The sequence below is a fragment of the Poecilia mexicana genome, unplaced genomic scaffold, assembly GCF_051168715.1.
Source record: "Poecilia mexicana isolate PSO_F unplaced genomic scaffold, ASM5116871v1 scaffold_11, whole genome shotgun sequence".
Classification (NCBI taxonomy): Eukaryota; Metazoa; Chordata; class Actinopteri; order Cyprinodontiformes; family Poeciliidae; genus Poecilia; species Poecilia mexicana.
This window is the reverse complement of record NW_028263380.1, coordinates 4,070,388-4,085,240: the sequence shown is the minus strand read 5'-3', so window position 1 is coordinate 4,085,240 and position 14,853 is coordinate 4,070,388. Positions and strand designations below refer to the sequence as shown.

General features: G+C 37.9%; 1 protein-coding gene across 1 annotated transcript; it reads right to left on the bottom strand.

Annotated features, from left to right (window-relative positions):
- Positions 1 to 2,326: 2,326 nt before the first annotated feature.
- LOC106922462 (uncharacterized) lies at positions 2,327 to 5,971 on the bottom strand. Its single transcript, XM_014994887.2, has 2 exons — positions 5,474 to 5,971; positions 2,327 to 3,921 (listed from the first exon to the last, which is right to left on the bottom strand). The coding sequence occupies exons 1-2, from the start codon at positions 5,513 to 5,515 to the stop codon at positions 2,833 to 2,835; spliced, it is 1,131 nt and encodes a 376-aa protein (XP_014850373.2). The 5' UTR covers positions 5,516 to 5,971; the 3' UTR covers positions 2,327 to 2,832.
- Between the last annotated feature and the right edge of the window lie 8,882 nt (positions 5,972 to 14,853).

Sequence of the window (14,853 nt, the reverse complement as noted above, 5' to 3'; positions counted from 1 at the left end):
TATAAGCCAGTACTTTTTTCCTAAACTTTGAACCATGCAGTTTATAGTCTGGTGCGGCTTATATGTGGATTTTTCTTCAACCACCAGGGGGCTCTTTAGCAGGAAGTGAATCATTGGAAGTCAAAATTGGAAATAAAAGAAGAAAGCGCCCATTAAGACGGAATTAATTTTAATAGGGAATTGAAATTTGAGAATGTTGTTGATCAGTTAAATAGCATTAAGGAGAAAAAGAAGATTTTTCGTTTTTTAAATAATACTGGGATCATTATGAGAATTTGAGGTATATATATTAGGATCCAGTAGATGGCAGTAGTGCAACAATAATGGAAGCAAGCTGCGGTTGAAATCTAAAGAAGAAGAAGAAGAAGAAGAAGATTCCCATTTTAATTTAGCACATGCTAGTAGCAGACACGAAGGATCAGCACTTTTACTGTTACAGATACCGTTCGCAAACTACTGTAATCAGTTCAGTTAAATCTAAACTTGGCAACTTTTTCTTTTTCAACCGTAATAAATGTGATATTCAATTGACCTGTTATGTTATCGAAGACTATTACGAAGGAGATGGCTGACATAATCAAAGCAAAAATTGTTACTGTTGAAAGAACCTTTTTTCTTAAGTTAAAGAATAAGTAATTCTGTTTTAGTTTTTCAATCAGCATTTCAGAGTAACAATATACTGACCAGACGTTAAACCCTCTGTTATCTTTGAACAAGTTATCTTTTGTTTTATTCCAATGTACAAAGGGTTTGTTCTACATTTATGATGGTAGTTATAAGTAGTCCAGTGTGTTTCACTTCATTTGAGGTAAGACTTAATATCAATAACTGTTAGCATTGCATTTGACACTGTAATACTAAATTACATCTTTATAATTGTTGCTACTAGTTTCAATTTACTTGAGGTAATAGTTAATATTAATGACATTGTAATAACACTTAATGACATATTCATAACTGGTGCTACTTGTTCCACTTTAGTTGATGTAAAAGAAATTGTTAATGAGTCTGTTATTAAATCATTTGACCATGAAATAAAGCTTAGTGAAATCTTTATTGCTTGTCCTACTTGTTTTGCTTTATTTCAGGGAGTGGAAATATTAATCATTGTTTTGTTAAACCTTTTGCTAGTGTAATAATTAAATCATGACTGCTATTATGACAAATTTATGTTAGATCATGATTTCTTGGTTAATGACAAGTTGTCATAACGAAGACATTTTGAATAATGTCAACTTTGTATTAAAAGTGTCATTATTTACAGAATGACGCTTTATGACAACAGTCATAACTATTCATGAAGACTTATTGATGTTCATGACAGGTGTCATGTCATGTTTATGACAGTGTCATGACAGTCTTATTCAACCCCCTTCAAATAAAGTGTTACCAAACAAAATTATTAAATCGAAAAGTACATGCAGGAAAAAATAAAATAAAATGAAAAAAAATACCATAGTCACAAAAGATTTTTTTTTTTTTTTTTTGCCTGGTCAACAATAAACCAAGTATTTAATGTGTCAGTCAAACAAATAAAGCAATCAGATTGTTGTGTAGGAATGTTACATTTAAACAGCTATAGTTCCAGAACTTTTAAAAGGGGCTTATTTTTGTTTCTTTGTGAAAAGAAAGGCAACCAGTTTGGGAATTATTTCTTTTCTCACCAAAATGAAAAGAATTTGGATTGCTTGTTCTTTGAAATTGTTTGCTGTATTTAGCCACGTATAGAAAAATGTGTTAAAAACAGATTTGGTTTCAACAAAATCTGCTTTTGAGTAAATGTCACAAATGGACAAATGTGATTATATTTACAATCAAATTAACGTGAGAAGATTATAAAATTTGTATCATTCTTAAATTGTGGTTGGGGGTGCCAAACAATTAATTCAGGAGCCGCAAATGTCGTCTTGGACAATGTTGTTAGGGGTTGACAAAACAACTGGCTGGTTGTATCATACAATCATGGGCTTAGTATAGGAACTGAAATGTCTAGTCATCCAACATAATGTTTTAAAAGTTTGGTGACATACGCAAATGCTTTTGCTTTCAAAATTAATAGAATGTAGACCAGATCAACTTGATCTCATTTATTGCATGACTTACCTTTGACAAATGGACAGCTGAACAGTCTAAAATTGTCTTTGCCAGTTTGTAAAGGAGGGCTGTCAGTTGCTCAGTAATGGATGTTCCAGACAATGCATAGTGATATGTGATGAGATCATTCAATAAGTTCATATTTTGAGATGCACTTCAAATGGCAGACACATAAGCGATTTCTGTAGGAGAAACTGTTGCACGGTTGATTCAAACAGAATCAGATCGCCACTTTGCAGTTTTAGTGTATTTTTATTTTTTCAAAAAGTAAAAATCAATATACATTTGGGTTATATATTTTTGACACTCTTACCCCGTTAAAAATATATTAATCATGCCATTTCCAGTTAAAAAAAAAATACTCCAAAATTTTAGATCAGTCAGTCAACATCCTCAGTATCTCCACGGTTCAGATCCTACCCCTCTGGATGTTTTTTTCCTCCTTGGAGTAAAATCTCTGCTGTGTCATTCTGTTGGATCGCTGCTGTATCACACCCTGTGTGATGTATCAGAAGCCTCGCTCCGTGCCAGGGCTGCCTAAGCTAATTAAGTCAGTCTCGTCAACAGAGGCTTTGCAAACAGGACTATGCATAACTTAAAGCAAACCTGGCATATGTGTCTCTCACTACTATTTACTTTCTGTATTAAAGTTTGGAACATGATAAACTGTAATCTGAACAAAATATTTGATTCGCCATCTGAGGAATTGGCAACTTCCAAGCTGAACTTTCACTACACTTACAGAACCTCCACAGGGAAGGGATTGTTCTGCTTCATGATCAAGGGAATTTTCCTCTTTGCCTTCCAGCTTTCGGGAATTGCTTCCCTGTTTCCACCTTCGTCCGACTGTCTGTTCAAGATATATCTCACGGATTGCTTCCCGCCTCCCTCTCGGTGGCCCTTCTTGGCACTTCCCTGTTCGCGTGAGGTTGCGGGAGTGCAGGGATCTTTGATGTTCTCTCCAGCATGCGATTGGCCTCTACAAGCCCACTCCGCCTGCTGCCCTTTGCCTCGGACACCTTGGGCAAGCTTGCCTCCATCTGTGCATAATCCCCCGGTTGACATGTTGGCTTGGCACTGATCCTCTTCGAGGCGTTGCTCTCTTCTCAGCCTCGGCCGCCTTCTCTCTACCTCGAACTGGAGGGCACTTGGGTTCTTGTGTGACGCCTCTCCGCTGCATGCGGCCTGAGCCTTGATTCTGGCAGCAGGTAGAGGAGGGGCAGGCTTGCCGGAGAGGGATGCTGGGATTCCTCGACATGTGATGTCTCGCAATTGCTTCTCTCCACTCTTCTCTACGGGGTTAGAGCGTGTCAGCTGCGGTCTATGGGATTTCTGTTGTGCTTGAGTCACGACTGGCATGGTGGAAGGAGAAGGACCCACGACTGCTTTCACAATCTTCTGCCTCATAATCGGTTTTAGCTTCCTCATGATGTTCTCCTTCAGCATCATGTCGAACTTACAGTCGCCAAGTTTGGCGTCTTGTTGGATCAAGTGAAGTTTTTTCCTCTGTGCCTCTCTTACCTCCTCTGGGAGATCCAGAGGGGTGAGCTTGAGGGGCCGCCTGGGTGTCTGGTCCTCAGCCAGCCTCTCCAAGTCATGCCTGGGAGACTTAAGCACCAGTGAACCCAGCTGTGCCATGCCCTCCTGGGTCAGTGAAGATGCCATAAACTGACCCAGTGACTCTTGTCCATGTGAGCCTAACATATGGAGGCCAGGTGTATTGGAGTGGAGGCTGTTTTTAGTTGCCTGTTTGATGCTCTGACCAGTTAGATGGAACATGGCATTTTTATCATGGGTGGTTAACATTTCCTCTTGTTGCGCAGGTTCCTAAACGAATGAGACATCATGGACTCATATTAGACCTTAAATGGAAAATACCATTTGACTTTATCAACTATGAGAGAATCAGTTTATTCAGAACATAAAGTTATAAATCTTTACACTGGGTTGGTGAATTGATTATTATATTCCCTGGAATCAGAAATTAGCGACAGACAGTGCACCACCAGTAATTTTCCTGGCTGAAACACATACTGAGAACAGAATGTGTAAAGGATTTCATTCAGAATTGTATATAACAATAAAATGTAATATCATAGATTTTTAGTCTGGTTTATCTTTGCGTTAGTTGGTTACTTAACGCTTTACATGTAAATCTCTTTGTATATTGTACATGGTGTGAAGTTGCATCCTCTCCAACTACCAAATAACTTCTCTGTATGTACAGTAAATGAAGACAATAAGAAAGTTATCTATTGTTGGTAAGATATTAACTCCTCATTAAAAAAATACTTGTGATTTCCATCCAGAGCCGATTCAGAAATGTTCCTATAAAGTTTCTTTCTTTTTTAATAAAGATATAATTTAAAACAATCTTAAAACATATCTCTGCATTTGAACCATAATGTTTTATTTGACAGACTTTGACTGTTTTGGGTCTGTAACCACAACCTTACTGGATGAAACACATGCTACAAGACAAGATTTGTTACTACACTAGCTATACAATTTATATCAACTAGGTATAAAATAAGATGGTGTAAAAATCAGCAAATAAAAAAAGACAACTATTCATTGTCAGTTTATTTTTATTTATTTTTTAATTAATATGTCTGGATAATTTACTGCTTTGCTTTTCTTTATGTGTGCCCTAAACAAGTAAAAACTTCAAACCGTCTACTAACATGCCATCATGTGATTCATATGTTTGTATCAAGAATAACTGAAAATTTGAAGACAGGAGTTGTTTGGTGATGATAGAAACCCGGTTCTCTGATTCTGCGTTAGCTTTAGCATCTGGAAAAAACAAACAAAACAAAAACAAAAAAACTCTATTTTGTGTATTTTTTCATAAGAGATATCAGTTTATATTAGATTTTATAGTAGATATTAACCACTCTTTTTCTCACTTCAGAGCCACAAGACAATCAAAAACACACACAAAAAAATCCCCTTACAAGGCTAAGTATTAAATATAAAATACGTAACTGCTTGTATTTGTAATTAAAAAAACATTATTGAAGATAGGTTTGTTGTATTAGGTATAATGAAAATTCACCTAGAGCTAAAAATAACTCTCCAAAGTTGATAGAGTCTGTTGCAAATGACAATGAAAACTTTTACATCCATAAACTTTGTTCAGTCATTGCTGACTACTTCATTTTCCCAAATATCAATCATCAACACAGCTGATTTGATTCAACTATAAGACTAAAATACAGATCACTGAAACTATTACTTTCATATTTATGTAGGAAAATATCTTTTTCACTCAAACAATGTTACAGTTCTGTTCCAAGGCAACTTGTACTGCTAAGAACTTTTACTTTCTTCGACAGTTTAACAAAATGCAAACGAGTCTCTGGTATTGTGTACTCACGGATTTGATTAACAGGTCTTGTCTGAATTTTTGCTGAATCATATCTTCTCTGGCCTTAAGAACAATGCTGCAGCTCTCCCTCTGTTTGTTTGGACCGTGCCGCTAGCAGCGCGGTTTTAGCACCCTTAATGTAATTATGTAGATTAGGGTCACGAGCGGCTCCGTGATCTCCAGCTTAGCATCGGGCGGGTCGCGCGCTCGTGCCGAGGCCTTTGTTGAGAAGAGTTTTCATTACCCGCAGTGGGACTGGAGACTAATATGAAAAGGACGGGAACCAGCTGTTTTAATGACAGCAAACTTACCAAGGTTGCATACTTACATATCTTTGGTGCTTCATTGCCCACTAGATGGCGCCAGAGATCTCCTCTGCGTGCTCCTGTTCGCCAGCGGTGGGGTTGTGTGTTACCTCATCGTCTCTTCACATGTAACAGCCAGCGGTGGGGGAGCTGAAGCAGAACAGCAACGCCCTGGTGTGTGTGTTTAAAACCCCGACACTGAGATTTATTCCAGGGTATTAGTATATCTTAGAAGAAAGGGTGCAGTTTCAGCCAGCATTTGCTGTTGGTTCAAGCATTCAGTTCAAATTCCTAATACTGATAATAAAAATGTATATATTTTTTACGTCCTTAGCCAAGTCGTGCTGTCCCAGGGAGGCAGCCAATTGTTACAAATTCCCTCTGCAGCTAGGCAACGAGCTTGAAATGTACCGCTGGTCTCTCTTTCTCTAGTGAGAAAGACGAGAGGGAGTCCGGCAGCAGATGGTCTGACCCCCACAGAGCCCTGATCTGAGCATCATGAAGTCAGTCTGGGATTACATAAAGAAAAAGTTTTTACACAGAACTGTGATCACATCACCAAAAGCCTTCCAACGAGGCACAGGATGTGGCTCAGATCTTAGAAGCGGAGATTTTCTGGCTGCTGCTGCTTTATGCTTTACATAAAAATTGCTTTATGCAACACATTATTACAACAAAACAACCATACAGGGCTTGCAGGAATTTTCACACCAATCAAACATTATGTCACCACAAACTGCTACAAACGAGAAAGTAATACGTAATTAGAAATAAGAGGCATAGTTATATGCGATTCTTTTTTTTTTGTTTGTTTTTTTTCCTGAAATTACGACTTCAGGACAACTGATAGATGTCTGTACCTGCTTTGCACATCTGGAGACGGCTTGTTCTTCACAAAATATGTCAAGCTGAGTCCGACTCCTTGGAGAGAATTTTCAAAAATAGATTTTCATCAACTGAGTATTTTCCCCTCTTCCATAAATCGAATTTGTGGAGGTCGGGACTAATAGTTGCTACCACTTGAGCTGTGTTTCTCTGTAGCTCCTCTAGCGTCACCACTGGTTGCTACTCAGTACTCTATAAGATGTTCGTAGCTTTAAAGAGCCAGTATTATGTGACATTGACATTTTTGCATCATATTATAAGGTTATTCTTTCATCTAAAACATACCTGGAGTAAAACATACATGGAATGCTGCCTTGATTCTTTCATCCACAAATCTGGAAAAAACTTCCAGGAAGTTGAAAAGCTGCTGAAACACTGACCTCCCTTAAAACTGTACAACAAACCAACTTGTTTAGAGTTGCATTTGAACCATAATAAATTAAACACTGACCAACATTTTACTGATTTTCTCAATTATTGACTGTGTGGTATCTTCTGTGACTTTGTATTTTTGTGTTTTTATGACATAAACCATCTTGAACTACCTTGTTGCTGAAAAGTGTTATACAAAAGTCAAAGTCTAAAAGTATGGGACTTTTTTTCTAGAAATTTTTCGGGATTAATCTAAAAACTTCAGAGATTTTACTAGCAATTTTCTGACTTTTCAAACTAAGCAATTACCTTGTTTTGTCTGGAAAATTTCCAAGATTGAGCTCAAAATTTCTGAGTTTTTTTCTTGGCAGAAATATACTCCTTTTTTCCCCATCTACAATGACGCTAACATGCTGTCGTACTGCTAACTTTGATACCAGCTAAACTGAAGATGAATGTGCCACATATGCATATCAGATGGATGTCTTTAATACTGCCTGCAATCACATGGTGTTAAACTTTGATCAAATTCTGCTCCAGGCAGTCATTTGTCAGCCTAAATATGTGCAGATGGGTGAGATAAGGCGCTGATGTGATGTGTTTTGGCTGCAGGAATATCTCCAGATCTTCATCACGCTCAGGCAGCTCCGGCACTTTCCCACCAGCCTACATTACTGTAAAAAGAGAGAAAGTGGTGCAGAGAGGTTTTTTTGCGCAGTAAGACTTTTACTTGGCGTGTTTCCCATCATCCAGAAAGACTGGGTCGGTTTAAAAATTGTTCCTTTTTTTTCTTTTTCTTTTTTTTGTCTTGATTGTCCCGTGGCAAACAGCAGCACAACACCTGCTTATTGTTGAGCTTCATCATATCTCTGCCTCAGTGGAGACAATCCTCTGCACGGCAACTTGGCTTCTCTTACACGATCATTTAAGATGCGAAATTATAGGCAAGTGAAGGCCTCAACGCCCCTCTGCCACGGCTCTTATTGTGCTGCCGTCTGAGTTGCCTGATGCTCACGGCTGACAGTATAATTACTGCCGTGTGGGAAGGGATAAAACGGGATGCTGCACGCTCATCCTGCCACCGAAACATCCAGCTGCACGGCTCGGACCACTGAGAGAGGAGGGAGGGGGTTGGAAGAGGACAGAGGCTCAGCAACAGGCAAAAGCAACAACTCCTCTACTGACTTTTTATTTTTGGAAATAAAGTTAACAGGACAGAAAAAAACATCCATTTGCTGTTGATACAGCGACGAATTAAAGAAAAGAGTTAAAGAGAAGGTTTAAATTTCTCCCAAAAAACTCAGAAAATCCAAGATCCATCTCAAAATTTTTTTAGAAAAAACGTGGAAATGTCTGAGTTTCAAAAGTTGAAGAACGTCAACGTTTGGAAAGTTTGAAAAGTTTGAAAAGTTTGAAAAGTAGAACATTTTCCACCTTTGAAATATTGGCCAAAAAGGTCATTTTCCATTAGCAGATAACTTCACTTACAAGAAGACATTTTTTCATGTTATAAGTGAAATAATCTGCAGATGGAACAAGAACTTTTTCATCCATATCAATGAATTATTGACTTGAAACAAGCTCCACTGTCTTACTGAAAAGTTACTTGTAAGTCAGTTTTATCTTATTTCAAGGTTACAAAGATATTTGCACTAGAAACCAAACCAAAAATACTTGGTGAGATTTTGCGTTCTCACATCATCAAAACAAAATGTGCCAAAATTATGTTTAATGTACCAGACGTGTGTGTCACACGTGAAATCAATGTTCTTTTCTCACATATTATTTATGACAGTTAATGTAGCATCTAGCTCTTCTTACATCTATGCCCACTAGCAGCTGGAACATTTTTAAATGGATGGTAGAATAATACGTTTTCTATCCGACTGGGGTAAAAAGCCCAGATCAGATGTAAACATACAGTAACATCCAACTGGAAATGCTAACAGAAACCTACAGTGTGATGTGAAAATTAAGATTCACATCTAACTTTTTACTTTGTTAAGCCACATATTTTCACTAAACTGTGGTTTGAAAGTAACCATAGGGTCAATAAGTGGATAAAGAAAAACAAAAACACGTGGATCTTATTTCGTTAGAATGTCCAAATTTTGACGCCGTTGTGAACTGACATCCTTTTTCTGCTCCACTGGGAATCTTCATTTCCTTAAACACTGAGCTTCAGTTGTTAATGTGAGCAGCAGCAAAGGTCCTACAGAGGGCTGGGTCACACATGTACTTCAAGTTTGGTGTTGAAAGGGAACAAGCTACTTCTTATGGGACAAGTCAGGCTGTGTTCACAGTTAATAACAGCTGATATTAGCACGAGATAATAGTTTTGTGATTGTATATAAATAATAACGTCTGGGTTAACGTGTGGGTTTTTATGTCTAGACTTGTATTAATTTTTAAGGCGGCTGCTGCACAGTGGAGCTCCGAGTGTCTATTTGTATTCATCACCAGCAGCTGGTGCAGTTCAGCCTTTTAGCCTCAAAAGTCCTTAGGAAAACTGAGGAATACAGTAAGGCATTTCAGTTTTCATTGCTCAATTTGAATAAATGTTGTTTAGTCCGCAGAGCAGTTGACAAAACTGATATTTCAATAATGTAGTAATAGTTTACTACCAAATCTTTATAAATACATCTTTCAGTCACCTATTTAGAATTGGGTTGGATTGATAATACCTGGAACACTGATTGATTCATCTGATGTATATTTGCTTGATGATTTAGATGACGGCCCTCGACAAGATGTAAATGTTTATTGCTTGTTTTGTGATTGGTTACTGTGTGATGGCTTTATGGTGTTTAAAGCACTTTGTTGCTGGAATGTGCCACACAAACAAACTTGACTTTAATTTTAAAAAGGCGAGCGCTTGCTCTTCACAACGATCCGATGTGAGTCATTTACAACAACAAGACAAAGGGCTTCAGAAGGAGGCTCGTTATTTTATTCAAGTGTGTTATAGCATCACCTGGGCCAGTCAACCCAGTGAGTCACCCACACAAAATCATGCACACACACACACGCACACACACACTCGATGAGAGAGAAGGAACCAAAAAGCAAACGGAGGGGAAATAAATGAAACATTTCGTAAAATATTCATTTCACTTCGAAGGAATCTCAACAGTCCCCATGTTTTTCTTGACAAGAGAGCCAACCGATATTGGAGTGTATCTTTACAGACATCAGTTTCGAGATTGTGACAGAATTTAAAAAACGTATTGTTAAACATGGATTGTAAAAAAAAAAAAAAAGGGGGGATGATATGCAACATCCTGAACTGAAGAATGACCAGCGGTGACGTACGAGAACCAAACACAGAAAGGAGTGCCGCCTTTCTGTTGTCTTGTATTGTACAGGTAGTACTGCAATCTGTGTCTCTTTATTCCCGTCATTAGACAACATGGCGCTGAGGAGAGAGTGATGGCCTGACGTCACCAGAGACGGCAAATGACGAAGTGAAGCGTTAGCCGCACGTGAAGCGCGGCCGAGCTAACAGACAGAAAAGAAAAAGCCAGTAAAACCGGCGGGAATCTATTCGTCGTCCGCGCTGCTTGACGCCACGTGGCAAAGGACACGAGGCAGTTTGTTGGGAACGACCGGGCGTGGGCGTTTCTCTTTTCCCCATCTGTGTTGGAGAGTGGAGGAGCATCGGTGTGACATGTGGCATGATGGCTGACCGATCTGAGTAATGCGCGGCCATGTAGGAGGGACGTGAAAAACAATCTCCATTATAAAGAGGCCATTTGTTTCCTTTGTTAACCCCCCCTCCCCTCCAAAGATTTATTATGGCTGATATATTCCCCTATAATTAAACTTGGAATAATTTCACTTAAGTAAATTAAAAGCAAATGACATCTTAAATGTAAATGTGCACTTAACTCCCATCGGTCTGGTTGAAATGATATTTTCAGATTTGTCAGTTTGGTATGTTCAGTTGACATTTTTAGTGGTTATAATGGACCTGGTAATCCATTGAAGTAGTACTGTAAAAAATACCTGTAATCACATTTAAAGGCAGAAAAACAGATGATTGATGGTATAAAAGGTTTTGAAAGGCCAGTAGTTTCTCCAAATTCCCTTAAAAGACTCACTTTATGTTTTATGAGACACAAATGAATCCATGAAGTGAAAACTGAAGACAGTTTCATATTTTTTCTGATCCTCGTGCCAGGCAATACTCATCTTACTGAAAATCAAAAACGTAAATGATATTAAGGAATTTTCTTGTACTTTTGTGCTCAATGATCAGATGAAAATTAAGCTTTATATCATTGTTTTATTATTTCACAAACCTTAATTAGTTGAAATGAAGCTTTAGTCCTCAAGGCATCATTTCATTGACTTTATAATTTTTACCCGTAGGTCCCAAAATCCCTGATTTTTAAATTTTTTTTTGAAGTAGACAGAAAATATGGGACATTTTCCAAAAATAAACACCAAGTGAAATATTTTTGGACGTGTATTACATCCATTGGTCAAAAATGAGTAACATGGATTTTGATGCATTTTTATTTTTGGAGTAATGAAAATTAGAATATCTGAAGCTGGACGGTCACATGGTTTAGGAACTTCGGAATCGCAGACCACCTGTGTCACCCGTTCCTTAGAATAGGCCATGCCGTACGCATACAGGAAACAAAACGGTAAAGGAGAGGGAACCACGGCCTTCTGCAGACAGCATGCTGGTGGACAACTACTTTGTTATTTCAATCCAGAAGACTTTTAGTTTTTTGGCAATCTTTTGAGGTGTTTTGTGAATAATCGTGCAAAAGTACGTAATACCTCACCGTGCCTAAAAAACGTTTATCAAAAGTATTCATGTTGCATGCGGAGTAGTTAATACAAAATATCAAACTGCCCCAGTTGCAGGAACTGGAATAACAATCATAAATTTGCTTAATGGAAACATGGCAATTTTGAAAAAACACATTTTTTGATGAAAAAGGAGGAGTTTGTGCTAGGATGGGGTGGTTTGGCAACCATACCGAAATTGGTTTATTTTGCCAAACTGCAATGGAAACACTTCTATCGCGTCACACAAGACACATGATCAACATCCAGACGTTGTCATCGGCACAAACCATGAAGAAGACAATACAGGAAATAGATGGAGGATGAAGAGCGGCATGTTTTTTAATGGCTTATCACGTGAACAAACGTATTCACGTGTGATTTTTATTTAGTTTCTCAACTATTGAAAAAATCCATATAAAATATCACAATTCCAAAATTGTGTTTTTCTGACGATAGTTGCACATTGACTTCGTTCTGACCACATTTGGGATGGAAATGCAGGTGCTGAGAGCCTACTTCAACTCCTCGGATGAAAACTGGGAGAGTCGAGAGGAAAGTTTGCTCTGGCCAACGCAGCACTGAATTCACCAGAAGCTCAGGCTCTTCTGTACTGACCATGACTTCTTAACCCTGACTAGCTTTTGGGAGACACTGTCCACATGGGATCTCAAAAACAAGTTGGAAGAATTTGCGAGCCAGGGCTGTGGAAAACAGAACGACACCAGTGTTTTCCATGAGAACATGTTTCTCCATTCCTCCAGATAGAGGCTGTACTACATGCTGTGGTTCATGTGTCTGTTTGACAGGGCGCTGCTCCGTTTCAGCTCTGTGGAGCTTTTTCAGGTTTGGTTTGTTTTCTGCACATCTTCTCCTTCACGCTCCGCTCCAGTTTCTGTCTAGCAAAATGTCAAATAAAGGCAACTGGTGGTATGTATTGCACCCAAGGCGGCGGGATGTCGGGCGGTCATGGATGATAGATGATTAAAAATGTGGAAAAGGAAAATAAAAATCTAAGGGTAAGAAAAATAGCTACCTTCAGAAATTAATTAATTAATAAATTAATGCAATCAGTAAATTTTTTCTTGATTCTTGTTTTGATTTTAAACTATATATTCAGTACATTTATTTGAAATTGCACAATTTCAGTCTAACCCACTGCATCTGACTTCATTTGCTCCAAACTGATTTACAAATCTCAACATCTCATCTGTCAGGGTGAATGATTGTTTTCTTACATTTGCTCCCTCATTATTAACATAAAAATGTAGAATTGAATGTAATGTAAATGTTACGCTTCATAATAAAAAAAATTGAAATAGATCATTTGTGAGAGCTAAGCCTTTTTATTTTTTAAATTTACTTCCATGATCCAGAAAATCACTTATGCATTCGCTTTGTTTAGTTTGAAGTTATAATAATTCAAGCTTCATTCTTTATCTCAGTCACAAGTTCTGGCTGATTATATGTCTTATTTTTAAAGCCAGTTTTGTTACCGTCAAGTAAAAATAGTAAACGGACCTCAGAAAATAAAACTCAAACTGTTATAAAGTGAAAATATCTCCTAAATTAATAAAAACAATCATTTCCTAAATACTGTGAAAAATAATAATGTCTAGATTGATTTATTAGCAGACAGGGCCTCACAGCTGAGGGTCAGCGGAGAACTGAATGTTAATGTTCATGCGGGTCTTTATCAGAGCTCAGATCTGAAGATAAAAGCCGGTTTTCTAAGCCGCCATGTTGAAACGTGTTGACTTGACTAAAAACACTCTGCTGCTGTTTCTTCAAGGCACGTATGCTTGTGTGAAAAACACAGGTACTGTCCATTCTTGGAAAAAAGTGGAATTTTTTTCTTTTTGTATCCCAAATGTTGCTATAAAATAACTGTAGTTGTAGTAATGAAAACGATGCCTGAACCTCTGGTTACATTTCTCACAACTGACTGGGATTGAAGGCATTTGACCATTCGTCCAAACAGAGTTCTGCTCAACTCGTTTGATACGGTCAACTCACCGAGAAATGAATCGGACTCCTGTTAAAAACCCTGTGATGACACCACTCTAACTTGAAGGTCCAGAAGGTTTTCCAAAAATGCCAGCAAATTTTAAACTGGTTTTAAAGACAGACAGACACAGTGGTCCCAGAAGCATCCATACACCCTTCAACTTTTTACATTTTGTCATATTACAACAAACCTCTGTGTATTTCAGTAGCCCAACACAAGTTGTCAGTTGGGAATTGTCATTCTCATGTCTTAACCAGCTTCTAACCTGTTTTTTTTTTTTACCATGTATTTAGCTCCATACCTCTTCTCTGCTGAAGAGCTGATTCTGCTGCCACTACGCATCACCATTAGTCTCATCTTACATTACATTTTTTTCCACATTTCCTGTTTCCTCTATTGCAACAAACTATAAGTGGCCGTTTTTTTTTTCCTCCTTCTCTCCATAAAGTTGCCAATGACAGTAACAGTTGTGCTGCTTACTGATTTCTTTTAGGAGTAACGAAATAAATATTTGTTTGCCACCGTTATCAGATTTTTTTTTTTTTTGGGAAATGAAATTCTAATAAGTTTGTAGTTGTAATGTGACAAAATGCAAAAAAGGTAAAAATATATGAATACTTTTGATAGGCACTGTTGATCCACCATGACGGTACGTTTCCTTCTACTTCAATTTTCTCTTGAATTTACATTTATGGCTGGAATTCAAGCAGATTCCCAGAGCTGATTCTCTGCATCAGTTGCTGCACAGGCCTCTGCAGACAAAATGAGAAATTTCCCCGTCGCCTGATGTGGGTCTCGTATTTATATAGACACATTGTGTAGTTTAGTTTGGCTGATGCGCTTTGCACTTATGGGACTGTGTTTGTGCCAAGAATAAAAGAAATTCAATCAAACCTGAGAACAATCGTGTGTGATTTGTTTGAATGGGAACTAGGAAGGAAGGGACTCATCCTGAGGACTTTGGCAAAAGAAATGCAAAACATTTGTCTGTTAAAAGATTCCTCATCATAAGGAAAATT

Excerpts from the sequence above, each read along its gene's own strand:
- LOC106922462 (XM_014994887.2), bottom strand. The coding sequence starts at position 5,515 with ATGATTCAGCAAAAATTCAGACAAGACCTGTTAATCAAATCC. Across the intron at positions 3,922-5,473 it reads AAGACCTGTTAATCAAATCC|GAACCTGCGCAACAAGAGGA; the intron begins GTGAGTACACAA and ends TCATTCGTTTAG.